The sequence below is a fragment of the Mus caroli genome, unplaced genomic scaffold, assembly GCF_978045245.1.
Source record: "Mus caroli unplaced genomic scaffold, Mus_caroli_1 scaffold_5, whole genome shotgun sequence".
Taxonomy (NCBI): domain Eukaryota; kingdom Metazoa; phylum Chordata; class Mammalia; order Rodentia; family Muridae; genus Mus; species Mus caroli.
This window is the reverse complement of record NW_028227260.1, coordinates 95,028,813-95,047,402: the sequence shown is the minus strand read 5'-3', so window position 1 is coordinate 95,047,402 and position 18,590 is coordinate 95,028,813. Positions and strand designations below refer to the sequence as shown.

The following is an 18,590-nucleotide window of genomic DNA, read 5'->3' as shown; positions in this document are numbered from 1 at the left end:
TAGGCAGCCTCTTGCTGGCAAGCACTCTGAGGGTCAGAATCAGGAAGTACTTGAATAATCCAGAGTGCCTATGCCGTGATCCAAGCAAGGAGAGGTACAAGAAGCAGAGCACAAGACCCAGTGCAGACCCACTGGCAGTGGACTTGCTTCCTTCATATCCTTCCTTGAGGTGACCCACAACCCCATGCTCATCCCACACCCAGTTCAGCACCAGAGCATGGTTCTGTTTGTCTTTATTGGTTGGGAAAAGGAGGAACTAAAGGGCCACAACACAAGCAGGACCACCCACAGTCAGCAAAGCACAGAACAGCCACACAATGCATGTGTGCGTGCAAGGTGCAGGAAGGATGGCTCCCAAATCCACTTTTGAACAGCTCCTCAGTTTCCATAGAAGGTGGCAGCAACATGGGAAAGGGAGCCTCCACCATAGGGAAGAATAGAGGCTGGGGGACATACTGGGGAAGCCCCGTACCCTAGTGCCATGCATCACACCCACTCTCAGACTTTCCAGCAGAGGCCAGTCTGGAGGACAAGGATCCAGGAAGGAGACCAAAAGGGGTGGAGGAAAGAAAAACCGGGAGTCAGTTGGCCTTCCTTGGCATCTACCTGGGGTGGTGGGAAAGAGAAAGAAGCAGAGGAAGACAGGTTCAAGAGGTGCCCAGATTTCCCAAGTCCTTCATAGCATCTTACTCAAGCTTTTGCTTTCCTTTCTTAGAGACTCCATAGGGTCATGCCCCTATCCTACTAGCATAAGAGGCCTGATGTACCCCTCTGTCTAGCTTCTCCTTCTCTGATAACTCTGCCCTTGTCTCTCCAGACCCCACTTAGTTCATTGCCACCCCCTAGGCTCCCTAAGAAGCTAGTTCCCAGACGGTGCAGGGTCCACACACCTGGTTGTCACCACTTGGGGGACTGGCTAGTCCCAAGGCCTGGGTGGCTATGACGGGTCATACACTGCCTGGAGGCCTCCTCACCCTCTGGGCTTTGTCCCAGCTTACGGATGTGACGTAGGAATGATGTGGCATTGAATGCACGCTATGGGAAAAGAACAGGATCAGGCCAAGCTGGACCCAGCACAAGACCAATTCTAAGACCACCATCAAGACCAGTAAGCTCTCTCTCTATGCTCACCTTCCAGTGGGTCCTGGCAAAATTCTTCTGGATCTGCTCACTGACAGAACCCAGGATGTCCCTATCGAAGGCTGCATCCCCAGAGATCCTAGAGGACAGTTGGGAGTCAGCACAGGTGTTGCTCCTGCCCCTGTGCCACATGCCAGGTATCCCACTCACCAAAGATGCTGTAGGGCCTGTTGGCAGGTGAACCTCTTCTGGGGATCACGTTCCAGAAGGTGGCGAATGAAGTCTTTGGCTGGAGCAGTGGGCAAGGTTAGTCTGCCCTGTCCCTGGTTCCCTTTGTCAGTCCCCAGGATAGGGCCAGCCTTGCACTCACCTGATTCTGAGATGTCATCCCAAAAGGGGGAGTCAAACTCATAGCTGGCCCTCAGAATCTGGCTGAAGAGTTCAGGATCGCTCTCATCATAGAAGGGGGGATACCCACACAGCCTGGCACCCACAGATGAATCACCCAGTTGTCCACCCCTCCCCAACCCAGCAGGGACAGGCAGGTAGGAGTTGAGCCGTCACAGCGGTCACTCACAGGATGTAGGAGATGACACCCAGGGCCCACACATCTACGGCCTTCCCGTAGGGTTTCTGCTCCAGGAGCTCTGGGGCTGGCGGCCAGAGGCAGACAGACAGACAAACATGTCTGCACAAGCACGCACACATGGCATGCCCTTGAGGGCCACCTGGTGTACCTATTCAGCCCCAGGACTAGACTGCCATAAGCAACAGCTGCCCCAGTTCCTGGCGCCTTGGCATCCCCTGGGTCACCAGCTCCCTCCCCACCACAGTGAGCCTTAGAGTGCTTCCCTCTTACCCACATATCCTGGGGTCCCACAGGCTGTGCCTAGCATGTTGCCAGCTTGTATTTTGGACAGGCCAAAGTCAGAGACCATGATCTTGGAGTCCTCAAAAGGTGTGGCATAGAGGAGGTTTTCAGGCTGTTGACACATGGGACCAGGGAAAAGGCCTATGAGTCTGAGAATGGCTTGGGCATTGGGATAGGGTGGTCCTCAGCATCCTTAATTTCCTGGGATCCCGACTGAAGTGAGCATTGAGAAAAATGACACTCAAGTCCAAATGTAAGTGGGATAGGGTGGAGGTACAGCTAGGCACCTTGAGGTCCCGGTGCACGATGCCCAGGCTATGAAGGTAGGAGACAGCGCCAAGGACCTGCCCTACAAGATGGCTGGCGTCCTTCTCTGTGTAGGAGCCCCGCTCCATGATGCGGTCAAACAGTTCACCACCTGTTACCCTGGAGGTGGAAGGAACAAGGTAGGAGGTCAAGTGACCCAGGGATAGATTTGGACATTGCACCCCTTCTGCCCGCCCCCCCAGAAGCCCTCCTCACAGCTCCATGGCCAAGTAGAGATGGGAAGGACTCTCATGGACGTCCTCCAGAGCCACAATGTTGGGATGGCTGATTCTGAAACAGAGAAAAGGCTCCTGATGGATCACTGGAGCTTCTTCATCTGGAAGAGCTCTGTCCTGAGCCTTCTTCCTCTTCTCTTCCTTCAGCTGGCCCCCCCATTCCCTACAACCCCTGCCCTGACTAGCTTGGACCTTCCTAGAACACATATTTCTGTGGGCCATATATAAAGCACAGATGGATAGGGTGCCTCTAAGGTTGCCATGGAGACATGCAGCCGCAAAGGGGAAGAGACGCCTAAGCCCCACCCCCACCCCTGAAGATTGGCAACCAGGCCTAATGAATCCAGAGGACTCAGCCTGGCTGGCCACAGGTCTCCCCAGCCCAAGGGGGAAGTGGGCACACCTGCGGAGTACCGCGATCTCATTCTCCACCAGGGCCTCCTTGCCCCGAAGTGCTTTCTTGGGAATGCACTTGAGGGCCACAAGATGAGCAGAGCCCCTTTCCTGGGCCAGCATCACCTCAGAGAAGGCACCCCTGCCGCAGAGCCAGATGGTGGAAGGCAAGAAAAGAGGAGAAGGTGCCAGTGAGATGATGAAGAGCAAAATGGAGGAGGTGCTCAAGCCATACCACCCACCCTAACACACACCCACACAAGTGTGCACACACATATCCCCACACCACCTCACATAGGTTGACATACACTGACACATTCACACACCATCTCCCACACAGACAACAGCATACCTCACAATTTACCCCCATGTTCACACTCATACCACACACACACACACACACCATTCACAAGCTCCTTCGCACATTTGCTCACATGTGCATATGCCCCACATACACAAGCACTCACGCCCACAGCCCAGCATGCACACTCACGAGCCCAGCTTCTCCCGGATCTCATAGACACTGCTGATGTCCTCCGTCTGTTTCTTGAGCAGCAGCATGTCTGGGGGTGGGGTGGTGGGGGGTGGAGCGAGGCCCCTTGGCAACGAGCAGCTCCCTTGCCCACCAAGCCAAATAGTCCCCCCAACTCAAGATGGAGTCACCCACTCCCAAGCCCAAGTACACCTTACTCCTCCCGCCCAGGGCCACACACACACTCCCACTGAGGCAGACCACTGCATGCAGGCTTCCCACCGAGGTATGCTGCTGCCAACCTGTTTCCCACCCTCCACCCCACCCCCGCACTCCAGCATCCGGAGCACACGTAATGTTGGCCACCAACACTATGACACCCCCTTTCTGCCTCCACACATGAAGCCAGAACTGCCGGCTATTTTCCAGAAGGCTCCATACACTCATATCCTGGTTCATTAGGCCCACCTCCACCCATAAGGCCCGTGCCCCTCCCCCAGCAGACCTTCCACGGTGGCTCAGCTCTAGCACACACCACGTAGGCCACCAACCCGCTCGAATGCACCTGCGACCCTGCTTGCAGCCACCTGTCACGACCACAGTCACCCACGCAGCCACCTAATCGCTGCTTGGCCCCTGGCGCCTCGGAGTGGAGGGACTCCGCAACCTCGGCCGCCTGTGTCCAGAGCTGCGTGGGCCGCGCGCATACGGGCAGGGGGCGCGCCGGGCGTCACAGGTGTGCGTGAGGAGGGTGGGCTATGGAGCTAAGGTGCCTGTTGGCCTGGGCCCTGTACGCCCCAGCCCACCCGCCCCCGCTCGCCTGCTTGCCCCTAGTCCAGAGCGGGGGTGGTGCGGACCTGCAGCTGCTGCCACCGCCGCTGCCGCCGCCGCAATGTCTCCTAGCGCAGTAGCTGTTGTGTCGTCGCGGAGCCCCCCGCCCGCGCCCCGCCGGCCCCGCCCCCTCCGCGCGCGGCCCCGCGAGCCCTGGGCAGCCGAGCACGCGGTGGCTGTGGCCGCAGCACTGCAGAGAGCCTTGTAAGGCAATTCCCGGGTTCTGGCCACCACTGTCCAACTCCTTAGTTATGCTTGCTGATTACTGGGTGCTCCAGTGCTCTGGTAGCCAAGTGAGTGGCCCCAGGGCCTTTGCAACAATGGTGACTTTGTCCACAAGTGTTGCCATGCATAGGCCTGGGTGTGCCTTCCTTGTTCTAATATGATGTCCACAAACAGATTATACAGGCCATTATACACAGCAGTCTCTTCCTAGTCCCTGCCAGCCCCTGAAACCTTGATGCCAGCACATCCAAGTCTCTACCAGCTGGCTCCCATTGCTTCCAGCCTTACCTCCTGGCCCTCCCCTTTTGCACATCATTCTCTTCACTGGGGTTACGTGGCTCCCGGAGGCACATATGCCACTCCCTGGCAGAGTAGGAGTCTTTGGCAGAGTAGGAGTCTGATGACTCTCTGGCCTTTTTCTCCAACTCTCTTCCCGTCTTCAACCTCCTCTGCACCTGCCTCCTAGCCTTTGCATCCACTGACTGCCTTTGCCCAGATGTCTACTCCGTTTAGCTGTCATTCCATTAATTAGTCTGGCATATTGCCTTCTCAGACAGGCCTCTGTTGCCTCTGCCTGCCAGTTCTGTAGGTCATGACTCTGTCCCCTCTTCAGAGCACCTGCCACTGCAAATCACCTTGCCAGGTCTTCTTCCCTAAAGCAACTGACACAGCCCAGGTGAGGCATTCAGGAAATACGGAGGTAAACTTTCACCCAAATTTTTGAGGATTCTTCCACACCACCCTCACCCCATCCAGTCCTATTATAGCTCTGTGTCTTTCCTGCAAGGAGGGTCTACTGACTGTCACAGGGGCACAATCCAGACAAGGCTGGGTTGCAAGGCCTCTGCCAAATCACAGAGACTAAAGGTAGCTTGTTGACTCTAATGTTCTGAGCTCCTGCCTCCTGACCTTTTCCAGTTGCCTCTCTCAGTTAACTGAGCCTAGATACAATCCTGTCCACCTGATCAGGTGTCATGAAAAAGAGGGGAACTGAAGGGGAACAACAGGACATGCAGCTCTTGTGCAGATCCCTGCAGGTCTCCAAAGCCTCAGAATGTCTCACACCCTGTTGATGATTAAGACAGAGAGTCATGAAAAGCAAAAAAGTAAAATAACTGCTATTTTTCAGATATTATATTTCACAAATGTATCACACACATACACTTGTTTCTGAATAACTGGAAACTGTCCACATTGAGCAAGATAAGAAGGCTCCGAGACTCCTGGGGAGCAGCAAATGCTAACTGAAGGTCCTGTTTCCTGCTCTAAGGATGAGAATCTGCACATGATGTGATTTTGTTTCTTTGGGGGTTTAAATTTTTCTTTTTTGTTGTTGTGTGTTGTGCTGGCTAGTTTTATGTCAGCTTGACACAAGCTAGAGTTATCTAAAAGGACAGAAACTCGGTTGAGAAAATGTCTCCGTAACATCCTGCTGTAGGGCATTTTCTTAATTAGTAAATGATGAGGCAGGACTCAGCCCTTTATGAGTGCTACCATCCCTGAACTGGTGGTCCTGGGTGCTATAAGAAAGCAGGCTAAACAAGTCATGGGAAGCAAGCCAGTAAGCAGCACTCCTCTATGGCCTCTGCAGCAGCTCCTACCTTCAGGTTCCTATCCTGCTTGAATTGCTGTCCTGGCTTCCTTCAGTGATGAACTGTTACCTAGAAGTATAAGCCAAATAAACCCTTTCCTTCCCAAGTTGCTTTGATGATGGTGGGTTTTTTGGTTTTTTTGTTTGTTTGTTTGTTTGTTTGTTTGTTTAAGATTTATTATATGTAAGTACACTGTAGCTGTTTTCAGAAACCCCAGAAGAGGGCATCAGATCTCATTACACGGTGGTTGTGAGCCACCGTGTGGTTTCTGGATTTGAACTCAGGACCTTTGGAAAAGCAGTCAGTGCTCTTAACCTCTGAGCCATTCTCCAGCCCTAGATGATGGTGTTTTGTTGCAGCAATAGAAACCCTAACTAGGATATGGGGGTTTTGTTTGTTTGTTATTGAGACAGGATGTCATGTATTCCAAGCTGGCCTTAAACTCAGTATATAAATAAAGATGACCTTGAACCTCTGGTCCTCATACTTCTGCCTCCAAGTGCTGGGATTATAGTTCTGTATCATCAGGCCCCTTCTTATGCAGTGCTGCGGTTGTAACCCAGGGGTTTGTATATGTTAGGCTTGAACTCTGCCAACTGAGTTCCATTCTCAGTCCTCATGAAGCAATTTGTATATGTTCAGACTCATGTGAAAAATACCACATGCAAGTGCAAGTGGCCTGTAGTCCTGGCTATCTGGAAGACAGAAGAGGAGAATCACTTCAGCCCAAGATTCCAAGGGCTGCCTAAGCAACATACTGAGACCCCCATATACAGAAATGATGTCATAAGTTGGGCGTGGTGATGCATCCCTGCAATCCCAACACTTGGGTAGTGGAGGCTAGAGTTCCAGGTCAGCTTCAGTTAAATGACACCCTATAAAAAAATGGTATCCTAGTTTTTGATTGACACCAGTTGTCTTGTGTACTTTTGTATTGCTGTAATAAAACACCATGACCAAGGTAACTTATAAAAGAGTTTAATTAATTAACTTTGGACTTATGGTTTCAGAGGGTTAGAGTCCATGACCATTATGTTGGGAATCGTAACAGCAGAGGGGCAGGCATGGAACTGGTGCACTAGCTCAGAGCTCAGATCTTGATCCACAAATAGGAGGCAGAAAGGGAGAGATACTGGGGAGGATGTGAGTCTTTTGAAACCTCAAAGTCCTGCCCCCTTAACACACCTCCTCCAACAACATCAATTTCTAATCCTTTCCAAACAGTTCCACCAATGGGACCCAAGTATTCAAATTGGAACCTATGGGGACCATTCTCATCTAAAATTTGTAATTATGCAGTCAGTAATTGTTACCTTTGCAAACATTTAGATAATCATTGAAGTACTGTGTATGTCAATTTCAAGATACATATATGTGTAGTGGCAGTGAATAGAGAACTTTGAAAATTAACTGAAGTTGTTGGAGAGATGACTTAGCTATTTTTAAGGCTTGTTGCTCTTCCAGAGGACCTGAGCCCTTCTCCCAGTATTCACATAGGGTACCTCATAACTGCTTATCTATTCTAGCTCTAGATGATACAATGCCCTCTTGTGGTCTCTACAGGCACTTATAAGCAGCACAACCCAACACCCTCCAGATACATAATTAAAAACAAGATAAATATTTTAAATCATATTTTTATGAATTCTTTGGAAATGTAATACATTTTGAATATGCTCACCCTGCCCCCCAAGTTTTCCCAAATCTATCCAAAGTACACAAAGAACTCAAATAAGAAAATGAACAATCCAATTTTTAAAAACAAGCCAAACCTCTGAAGAGACAACTCACCTAAGAAATGCAACAAGCAAATACACATTTAAAAAAGTGTTTACCACCATATCTCATTACCAAATTTCACGATGTTCTTAGATACCTCTTAAAATGGCCAAAAACCCAGAACACTGATAACAGGTAATGTTGGCAGGGACAGTGAGACAGTCATCGGATGCCAATGGGAATGAAAACTGTAACAGCCACTTTGGAAGTTTCTTTCTTTCTTTCTTTCTTTCTTTCTTTCTTTCTTTCTTTCTTTCTTTCTTTCTTTTTTCCTTCCTTCCTTTCTTTGGTTCTTTCTTTCTTTCTTTTTTTTATCAATTTCATCTTGTTTGGTGCCACTCCACCTGGCTTGGCAATTTTGTTGTTTTTTTTCAAGACAGGGTTTCTCTATGTAGCCCTGGTTACCCTAGAACTTGTGATATAGAACAGGCTGGCCTTGGACTCAAGCGACCCTTCTACCTTTGCCTTCAGAGTGATGGGATTAAAGGCATGTGCCACCACTGCCTGGAAGAGGCTTGACAATTTCTTTTTTTCTAATTTATTTTTTTAATTAGGTATTTTCTTCATTTATATTTCAAATGCTATCCCAAAAGTCCCCCAGACCCTCCCCCCCCCCAACTCCCCTACCCACCCACTCCAACTTCTTGGCCCTGGTGTTCTCCTGTACTGAGGCATATAAAGTTTGCAAGACCAAGGGGCCTCTCTTCCCAATGATGGCCGACTAGGCCATATTCTGGTTCATATGCAGCTAGAGACATGAGCTTGACAATTTCTAATGAAGATAAACTTGCTTTTACTATATGACCCAGTGATAATAGTCCTTGGTGTTTATGACACATATGTGAAATCTTATGTCCACATAAAACCCAGCAGCTTTATTCATAATTAGTGAAGACTGGAAGCAAGCAGGATAGGCTTTAGTAGCTCAAAGGAAAACTTGTCAGTGAGGAAGAAGAAGGAACAATACAACGACACAGAGGAACTAATAAGTCTTCAAAATGTTTTGCTGAGCCAGGCATGGTATCACACACAATGAGGAAATAGAGGCAAGAAGACTGTAGTTCAAGGTAATCCTCAGGTACACAGCAAGTTTGAGGTCAGCCTAGGATACCTTGCCCCCACCCACAAATAGGCAAATAACATACTGATAGGTGAAATAAACAAACTTCATACAATAGGCTCCATTTATAGAACATGTCAGAAAGGGCAAAAATATTGAGACAAGAAACAAATCAGAAGTCATCAGGGAGTGAGAAGGAACAGTGTTTTACTCGGGAAAGCAAAGGGGATTTTGAAAGCAGCGAAACCATTCTGTCTGGTGATGTCATGGTAAATGGTTGACATTCAGCAGAAATGTCTTGACAGTGGAAGATGGAACTGCAGTGTATACAAGCCCTGGTGATCTTCTAGGAGGTAGAGGGGTCACAATATAAAGTGCAGATTGTAACCAAAAGAGCTTAACTGTGTCACACATGTATATACATATCTGAAGCAGAGGAAAGGATCGATTTATGTCACTGTACAAAAGAACAAGTGCATAAGACTAAGTGCAGGCCGGGCGTGGTGGCGCACGATTTTAATCCCAGCACTTGGGAGGCAGAGGCAGGAGGATTTCTGAGTTCGAGGCCACCCTGGTCTACAGAGTGAGTTCCAGAACAGCCAGGGCTACACAGAGAAACCCTGTCTCGAAAAACCAAAAAACAAGACTAAGTGCAGGCTGTGTAACAAGCATAGGACCCTGGGTTCTAACTCCAGCAATGCAAATTATGGGGAAAGCTGAAGGGAAGGGGAAGGAAGTGATGTAATCATATTTTAACTAAAATGAATTCTAAAAGACTAAAATAAATAAATACAAGTATTTAAGACTAGAGCTGGAGAGATTGGTGAATCAGTAAAGTACTTGCCACCCAAACACGAGGACCTGAGTTCAGGTCCCCAGAACCCACATAAACAGTGCAAGCCGGGCGTGGTGGCGCACGCCTTTAATCCCAGCACTCGGGAGGCAGAGGCAGGTGGATTTCTGAGTTTGAGGCCAGCCTGGTCTACAGAGTGAGTTCCAGGACAGCCAGGGCTACACAGAGAAACCCTGTCTCGAAAAACAAAACAAAACAAAAACAAAACAAACAAACAAACAAAAAGTCAGTGCATGTCTGTAATCTCAGTTCTGGGAAGGCAAAGACAGGAAGATCTGTGGGACTTGGTGACCATAAAGTAGGCACAAGTTCAGTGAGAAAATTTGCCTCAAAAAAAAATAAATAAATAAAATAAAGTGGAGGGCCAGCAAGATGGTTCGGCAGGTGCTTGATACCTGAATTTCATCCACACATGGTAGAGAGAGAACCAATTGTTCTATGCCTTCCATATGTTTGACATGGCATACACAGACACACAATAAATAAATAAATAATGAATAAATAAATAAATAAATGTATTTAAGAACTGTAAATAAATAAGGTGGGATTGATTTTTGGCCTCTGTGCACGCGCGCGCGCGCACACACACACACACACACACACACACACACACACACAAACTTGTAAGTACACATTTTAAAAAAACCCTAAAAGCAGATGGGTATGGTGGTACATGCTCATCTTTAATTCACTCAGGAAACAGAAGCAAGTTTCCTTGATGCATGCTAGGCATGTGCTATACCACTTATCTTTTTCCCAACCTACTTCTGTATCATGCACTTGTGTGCATGTACATGCCTGTTTGAGTACTTGCTTTCTGGCTGTATGCCCAGCTTATGCATTTCCTCAGGAAACAAACAGTAGCAAGTAGCAACAGAAGCAAGTTGAAGTTGTTGTTGGTTTTTTTTTTTTTTTTTTTTTTTTTTTTTTTTTTTTTTTTTTTTTTTGGTTTTTCGAGGCAGGGTTTCTCTGTGTAGCCTTGGCTGTCCTGGAACTCACTTTGTAGACCAGGCTGGCCTCTAACTCAGAAATCCGCCTGCCTCTGCCTCCCGAGTGCTGTGATTAAAGGCGTGCGCCACCACGCCCGGCACAAGTAGATCTTTTAAGAGTTGAAGACTAGCCTGATTAACATAGTCTTTAAAAATACTAAAGGCAGATGATGTGCACTGGGAGAGTATGAGTTAACACAATTCTAAAACGCTGGGCAGTGGTGGCGCACGCCTTTAATCACAGCACTTGGGAAGCAGAGGCAGGAGGATTTCTGAGTTCAAGGCCAGCCTGGTCTACAGAGTGAGTTCCAGGACAGCTAGGGCTATACAGAGAAACCCTGTTAAAAAAAAACAAAACAAACAAAACAAACAAAAAACAATTCTAAGATCTAAGATTGCTAGATCTATATAGTGCAGTGAGAGAAACAAAGAGACAAGGCTAGGTTGATCCACATGGCAACGGATTAAAGTCAGAGACATCACTTTGAATTCCTGCTTAATGCAGACACGAATGCATGTCTATTTATATAGTGTACAGAGTAATGACTTTTGCAAGTCTCCTTGCTCTGTCTACTGAGAAGGTCCAGAAACACCACTCCATAGCAATGAGCATTTCCAATGAATGACTCCTTGGAGAAATGGCTCATTCAAAATCCACAACAGGAAATGCATAAGCTGGGCATACAGCCAGAAAGCAAGTACTCAAACAGGCATGTACATGCACACAAGTGCATGATACAGAAGTAGGTTGGGAAAAAGATAAGTGGTATAGCACATGCCTAGCATGCATCAACCCATGGCTTTCCCCCTACAGAGCCAAGAAGCTTTTTTAAATGGCCCTATGTTGGCTCACAACTATCTGTAACTCCAGTTCCAGAGGATTAGACATCCTCTTCTGGCCTCAATCACACAAGAGGTGCACAGACATAACACCCATACATATAAAAATAATAAAACTTAAAAGGGATCATGATAATTAACATTGGTTGTCAACTTGACATGATCTAGAACCACTGGGAAAAAACAAGCCTCTGGGCATGCTTATGAGATATTATCTAGATTAGGTTAATTAATATTTCAAAGCACGAACATTCCATGGACTGAGATTCCAGACTGAAAAAGAGAAAAAAGAAAAACAGAGGAAACATTCAAAGATTGAAGCTTGAGACCAACCTGGTCTACATGTCAAGTTCCAGATTAGCTAGGGCTGTATAGTTAAGACCCTGTTTCAAAATAACAAGTGAGAGCCAGATGTGGTGGCACACACCTTTAATAACAGTGCTGGGGAGGCAGAGATAGGAAGATCTCTGTGAGTTTGAGGCCAGCCTGGTTTATATAGTAAGTTCTAGGACAGCCAAAGCTACACAGGAAGGCCCTATATCAAAACAGCACCACCAACAATAGACTGTAATAAATCATTTAATAACTAATAAATAAATATCAGAGAATAAATAAAACGGCTGTGAGGAAGAATGCAACATATTCACCAGAGCGGCTCCTATATGTTACAGTTTGTGTTAACTGTCTATCAAATGCTATGGATTAAAGTCTTGGTCCTAGCCTATAGTGCTCTGGACAGGGGTGGAACCCTTAGAAGGTAGGGTTTAGTGACAGGAAGTAAGGTCTCTGAGCTGTATCTTTGAAGACAATGTTGAGGACCTCTTCTTGTGGCTTTCTGGTCAAAATGGGGTTGCCATGCTCCCTTGCCATGGTGTTCTGCCTCACGACATGGCAAGTGACTGACATAGCCCCAGGGAAAAGGACATGATACTTTCCTTGTAAAGAGTGCAGTGTGGAAAGAGAAAGGGTCCTTTTGATGAGTGAGAATCTGACACATCTCCATGAGATAGCCATTGTCAACATTGGCCAATGGTGCTCTAAGTACTGATACCCCAAAGGATGGATGAGCATGGTCTTACAAACACCTAAGGCCTAGCTAGTATTCTACCTTCATCAGCTTTCCTCAGAAATGCCAGAGTCATCAAAACAAAGCACTCCTCATAGTCACAGTGATCATGATAGACAAAGTCAATGTTGTATCCTGGATGGGATCTTGGGACAACAAAGAGACTTTAGAGAAATGCTGCAGAAAGCCAAATAAACTGGACAAACTTGATAGCGGACCTCTATTGACTCACTAATTGGAATAAGTGTACCATAAGCGTTTTTGTGATATTTTGACTTCTTCCTTTCCAATTTGTATCCCTTTGTTCTCTTTTTGTTGTCTAATTACTCTGGCTAGGAATTCAAGTACTATATTGAATAGGTAGGGAGAAAGTGGGCAGCCTTGTCTAGTCCCTGATTTTATTGGGATTGCTTCAAGTTTCTCTCCATTTAGTTTGATGTTGGCTACTGGTTTGCTGTATACTGCTTTTACTATGTTTAGGTATGGGCCTTGAATTCCTCATCTTTCTAAGACTTTTAACATGAAGGGATGTTGAATTTTGTCAAATGCTTTTTTAGCATCTAATGAGATGATCATGTGGGTTTTTTTTCTTTTGAGTTTGTTTACATAATGGATTATGTTGATGGATTTATGTACATTGAACCATCCCTGCATCTCTGGGATGTTATTGTGGATGTCTGGAAATGCTTGCTGATGGAAGCCTGATATGGCTGTCCTGAGAAACTCTGCTATGCTTGACATACAGAGAACCTCACAACCAACCATTGGACTGAGCTCATCCCCGATGGAGGAGTTGGAGATGGAACTAAAGGAGCTGAGGGGGTTGCAGTCCCATGGAGGGAGCAACAGTGTCAACAGGCAAGACCATTCCCCCAGAGCTCCTGGGGACTGGACCACCAAACAAAGGGTACACATGGAGGGACCCATGGCGCTGGCCACATATGTGGCAGAGGATGGCCTTGTTGGACATCAATGGGAGAAGAGGTCCTTGGGCCTGAGGGTGTTCAATGTCCCAGTGTAGGGGAATGCCAGGGCAGGAAGGCAGGAGTGGGTGGGTGGATGGGGGAGCACCCTCATAGAGGCAGGGGGAGGGGGAGGGAATAAGGGGTTCCTAAAGGGAGACCTGGAAAGGGGAAATATTTGAAATGTAAATAAAGAAAATATCCAATAAAAAAATAAAGTGTTTTCATGATATGGCAGAAGGGATGTTGGAATGCTTACTACTATCTCAGCTATTTTTCTGCAAATCTAAAAGGGTTTAATCTGAATATAATATCCTGCATCTGGAATCCTAGCATTCTAGAGATGAAGACAGTAATATCAAAAGAACAAAGTCATCCTTAGCTATATACTGGGTTTAAGATAGCCTGGACTAAGATCTTGTCTCAAAACATTGGAAATTTTTTTCTCTAAGCCTGAATGTGGTGACTCTCACCTGTAATCTCAGCACTCAGGAAGTTCTATCTAAATTCAAGGCCAGCCACTATCCCACCATGTGCTTCCCCAAAAAGGAAAACTAAGTCTTCAATATAAAATGCAGTCATGCGGGGCGTGGTGGCGCACTCCTTTAATCCCAGCACTCGGGAGGCAGAGGCAGGCGGATTTCTGAGTTAGAGGCCAGCCTGGTCTACAGAGTGAGTTCCAGGACAGCCAGGGCTACACAGAGAAACCCTGTCTCAAAAAACAAAAACAAAAAACACCCAACAAAAACAAAACAAAACAAACAAACAAACAAAAGCTGGGTGTGGTGGCGCACACCTTTAATCCCAGCACTTAGGAGGCAGAGACAGATGGATTTCTGAGTTTGAGGCCAGCCTGGTCTACAGAGTGAGTTCTAGGACAGCCAGAGCTATACAGAGAAACCCTGTCTCGAAAAAAAAAATAATAAAGTGCAGTCTAATATAAAAAGTTTATATGAAAACATAAAACATTAATCCTTTCAGATTGTCTGTGTGGGTGTAGTCTGTGCTGGGAAGAGGACTTCTGCCTTTCAGCAGTCCCCAGGCTTCTGCTACTGCACCCCAGCTCCATGAATCTTGACTCCACCCCATTTGTTCCCCTTACCTGCTGGCTCAGGAGTTGAAAGTACAAAGCCCTGCCCAGCTTTCCCTTTGTTCCCAGCTCATTCTAATTCTAAAGCTTATTGTGCTGAACCTCCAGAATAGGAGGTGTTCCAGCCATGCCTTCAGTTGCCTAGCTTCTTACAGAATCATTGGAGGGTGATGACCTCCATCCAGCCTTCTCCCAGTCCATGACTACCTCAGGTCTGGGCAGACACTGGGTCCAACCTTAGTCTTGCTTGCCATCCTCCATCACCATGGGTCCTGTGGCAGCACTCTCCCAGCTTGCTGCCTTCACCCCAGCCTGTTCTCAGCTTCCACTCCAACTCCTAGATGGATGTTCTCAGTACAGGTTTAATGCCTTCATGAGTGCTAGTTGGGAAGAGCCAATAGCTATCAGCTGGGATCCTGGGGAGTCCCAGCATGCTCCTTCCTAGCAACTACACTTTCTCTGACACCCCAGCAGGAGCACGCCCTGGAGAGAGCCTGCCCAGCATCGGAAAGTCCAATGCCTTTGTTCCCCCTAGTGCTCCACATCTCCTAGGAACTGTCCCTAGACACACAAACTGTCCCCATCAGTGCACACACTTCCACAGTTATCTGGGTTGGAACACACACCACAGGCACAGAGGCTGTTTGACTTTGTTTTTTAGCTTCTTGGGAAATGGCTCATGGGTAGCTATTAGGGCAGTCATTTACAATACCTCCTTCTTTAGCCTCCTGACCATCAACTGAAAGTCAGTAAAGAAATAGAATCAAGCCGGGCGTGGTGGCGCACGCCTTTAATCCCAGCACTCGGGAGGCAGAGGCAGGCGGATTTCTGAGTTCGAGGCCAGCCTGGTCTACAGAGTGAGTTCCAGGACAGCCAAGGCTACACAGAGAAACCCTGTCTCGAAAAACCAAAAAAAAAAAAAAAAAAAAAAAAAAAAAAAAAAAGAAATAGAATCAACATGGATGCAGGATGTCGATGGGCAAGTGCAATGTCTTAGTTAGGGTTTTACTGCTGTGGACAGACACCATCACCAAGGCAACTCTTATAAGGACAACAGTTAATTGGAGCTGGCTTACAGGATCAGAAGCTCAGTCCATTATCATCAAGGTGGGAGTATGGCAGCATCCAGGCAGACATGGTGCAGGAGAAGCTGAGAGTTCTACATCTTCATCTGAAGGCTGTTATACTGACTTCTAGGATGAGGCTCTTAAAGCCCATGCCCACAGTGACACACCTACTCCTATAAGGCCACAACTTGTAATAGTGCCACTCTCTTGACATAGCATATACAAACCATAACATGTGACCTAAGCCTGGGGCTAGTCATTAGAGTATGGAGAGGTTCAGGCCCTAAGAGAATGAGGTAGGTAAGAAAACTGCTGCAGGAAAGACTGGCTGCAGGGAATCTAGGGTAACCCACAGACTGGGAGGAGGCGGGGGAACTGGAAGGAGATAAGTGGAATCCCATGGAATCAGGTCTTGAGACCTGTCAAACTTATGCCCCTGAGATGTAAAGGCCCAGGAATCCTCAAGGTCACATTGGTTATCCTCAATGACCTTTGATTTCTGTTTCCCAGTTGCCTCCACTCTGGCTACCTTCTGAGCCCAGAAAAGCAGTGGCAGTCCCAGGTGCCTCAGTGTGGGTGACTGGTACCTTAAAGTACCTCTTTGTGCCTACGTGGAGATGGTACTACTTCCTTATGTTCCTGTATCTGGGGTTGGCGCATGCCAGATGCTCATCACAGGCCCAGGATGGAGGGATGCACTCACTCTCACAGCCAGTCTTGACTTCCTGAACTCCAAACCTCCCCACACACAGCAGTGACCATCTCCTCAAAGTGCCATCAGCTCACCCACATGTTTCTCAGGCTACTATGTTCTTTGTTTCCCATTCCAGCTCCCTGGACAAGCAGGCTCGTTTTTTTTTTTTTTTTTTTTTTTTGGTTTTTCGAGACAGGGTTTCTCTGTGTAGCCCCGGTTGTCCTGGAGCTCACTCTGTAGACCAGGCTGGCCTCGAACTCAGAAATCCACCTGCCTCTGCCTCCCAAGTGCTGGGATTAAAGCACCACGCCTGGCACTGACAAACAGGATCTTAAATTCCCAATAGTACCCATACCCAGTTCCCACTTCTACAGCCTGATTTTCCTGTTATTGACTGGACTCTGCCCAACCTCATCCAGATAACTTGCAGCAGCTCCTTTTCCTTTGCAGATCTTTATACTGCAATGGAGTCCTTTGTGCCTATTCCTTGGGATCCTCTTCTTTCTTCTCTTAAATAACCCCTTTCCTTGTTCCTTGGATGCCTCCAGATCTTCCAGGATATATGTGCTATGATTAACTATGAGTAACTCTTCTATGGCCTTTGTTTCTCCAGGAGGACTTTGGTCCCATGCTGGAACAAACATGGCTCAAGTTAGGGTTCTGTGATGAGCAAGCAAATACACACACACACACACACACACACACAGAGAGAGAGAGAGAGAGAGAGAGAGAGAGAGAGAGAGATCTTCCTGCTAGCCTGGGTGGAGATGCTGCCCCTCCTTCTTCCCTCACCTATCAGGCTCAATCTGGCTCTGGCTGGAACTGCTTTTCTTTCTAAAGCTGCCGGATGGCTGCCGGCTTAGCATGATGGGATGAGCCATCTGGGGACTTTGGTGTCTGATCAGATCAAGGAGTTTGGGATTGAAATGGGCACGCCTCACCTATCTAGTCCACCCCAGGCTAGTGTTGGCCTTGGAAAATTCCCAAGAAGCTGCTCTGCTGATAAAGAGGCCTAGAAGTCCCTGAGCAGGCAGGTTACTGAACTTAGAGGGAGGGTCTGTACATCTACCAGGCACCAGGGGGCAGCCTCACCCTATTCTTACCCCAGTATCTATAGATCACAAGCCCTACCCACCCCCACATCAGGCAAAAGGTGGACAAAAGGTGGCAAAAGGTGAGTTATCATGGAGTCCCCCTTCTGTACCTTGGTGACAAATTGTAACTCTGATCTTCGACCAAGCAAGCTACCCTTTGCCCACTCTGGAGACAAATAGAAATTGATCAGACACAAAGCTGATACCATGACCCTCAGCCTCCAGGCTGTATCTTTGGGAGGCCTAAATGTCTTGAGACAGCTCAGTGCTTCTGGCAAAGTTCCACAGAACTCTTGGAGGACGATTCCCCCCACACACTCCAGGCCAGCGCAGGGACAGTCCTTCAGAAGGCAATCGCACAGGGCACTTACTTTGGTGCAGGGACCAAGACACTTTGCACCTGGATATCCAACTCTCCCTAGGTCCTAATTGGGAAGTGAAGAGGAAACATTAGGCAGGCTGGACGAACCTTGGTGAAGGATGGTCCACCGGGAAACGAGATTCCAGGCTAAAATGAGTGGAGAGAAGGGAGAAGGACTAAGGATGTCTGGAGGTCAACTAGAGACTCCGTTTTCCTGGTGGTTCAGAAAAATCTGAGGGGACTTTGACCCGACCTGAACCAGGTGATCCTGGAACGAATGGCTGCTCGGCCCACGAAAAGAAGTGCTGGCCAGCGCCCCAGGTAGCAGCCATCCTGCTCCCAACTGGAGCAGCGTCTCCTCTAGAGGAGGAGGTAGGCGGAGTGACAGGGAGGGCGGGATGGAGGGGGAGGGGGGAGCGGTCGGGTCGTGGGGGTGGGGCGACAGTGACATCACCGGGAGTTGGTTCTTAAGCAGCAGCGGGTCGCGTCGGGAAAGAGAGGGACAGTTGGAGTGCCAAGGCGAGTCTTTGAGTCCGCCGCGGCCGGGAGAGCGGCTGTAGCCGCCGCCGCCGGGAAGGAGGGGGCTAGTCGTACCCGGGACCACCGGAGCTGCCAGCGCCAGGAGAGCCGCGAGCGAACAGGACAGCCACTTGGGGCTGGGCCGGGGCCGCGGGCCTCAGGCCCCTTGCTCCGGCCGCCGCTTGCAGACAGTGGGCTTCCGATGCCACC

The 18,590-nt window shown here is 48.1% G+C and overlaps 1 protein-coding gene across 4 annotated transcripts; it reads right to left on the bottom strand.

Annotated features, from left to right (window-relative positions):
• Window positions 1-224: 224 nt before the first annotated feature.
• Window positions 225-4,292, bottom strand: Pnck (pregnancy up-regulated nonubiquitous CaM kinase). Of its 4 annotated transcripts, none has more exons than XM_029473289.2 (12): window positions 4,216-4,292; window positions 3,380-3,449; window positions 2,897-3,028; window positions 2,474-2,548; window positions 2,239-2,377; window positions 1,940-2,063; window positions 1,658-1,733; window positions 1,451-1,563; window positions 1,291-1,369; window positions 1,132-1,219; window positions 891-1,035; window positions 225-606 (listed from the first exon to the last, which is right to left on the bottom strand). In XM_029473289.2, exons 2-11 carry the CDS (start codon window positions 3,445-3,447, stop codon window positions 898-900), a joined length of 1,032 nt encoding a protein of 343 aa, XP_029329149.1. In that variant the 5' UTR covers window positions 3,448-3,449; window positions 4,216-4,292; the 3' UTR covers window positions 225-606; window positions 891-897. The 4 variants fall into 4 exon arrangements, with proteins under 4 accessions (XP_029329149.1, XP_029329148.1, XP_029329150.1 ...); XM_029473288.2 differs by lacking the exon at window positions 4,216-4,292 and adding an exon at window positions 3,864-4,165; XM_029473290.2 differs by lacking the exon at window positions 4,216-4,292 and adding an exon at window positions 3,924-4,165.
• Between the last annotated feature and the right edge of the window lie 14,298 nt (window positions 4,293-18,590).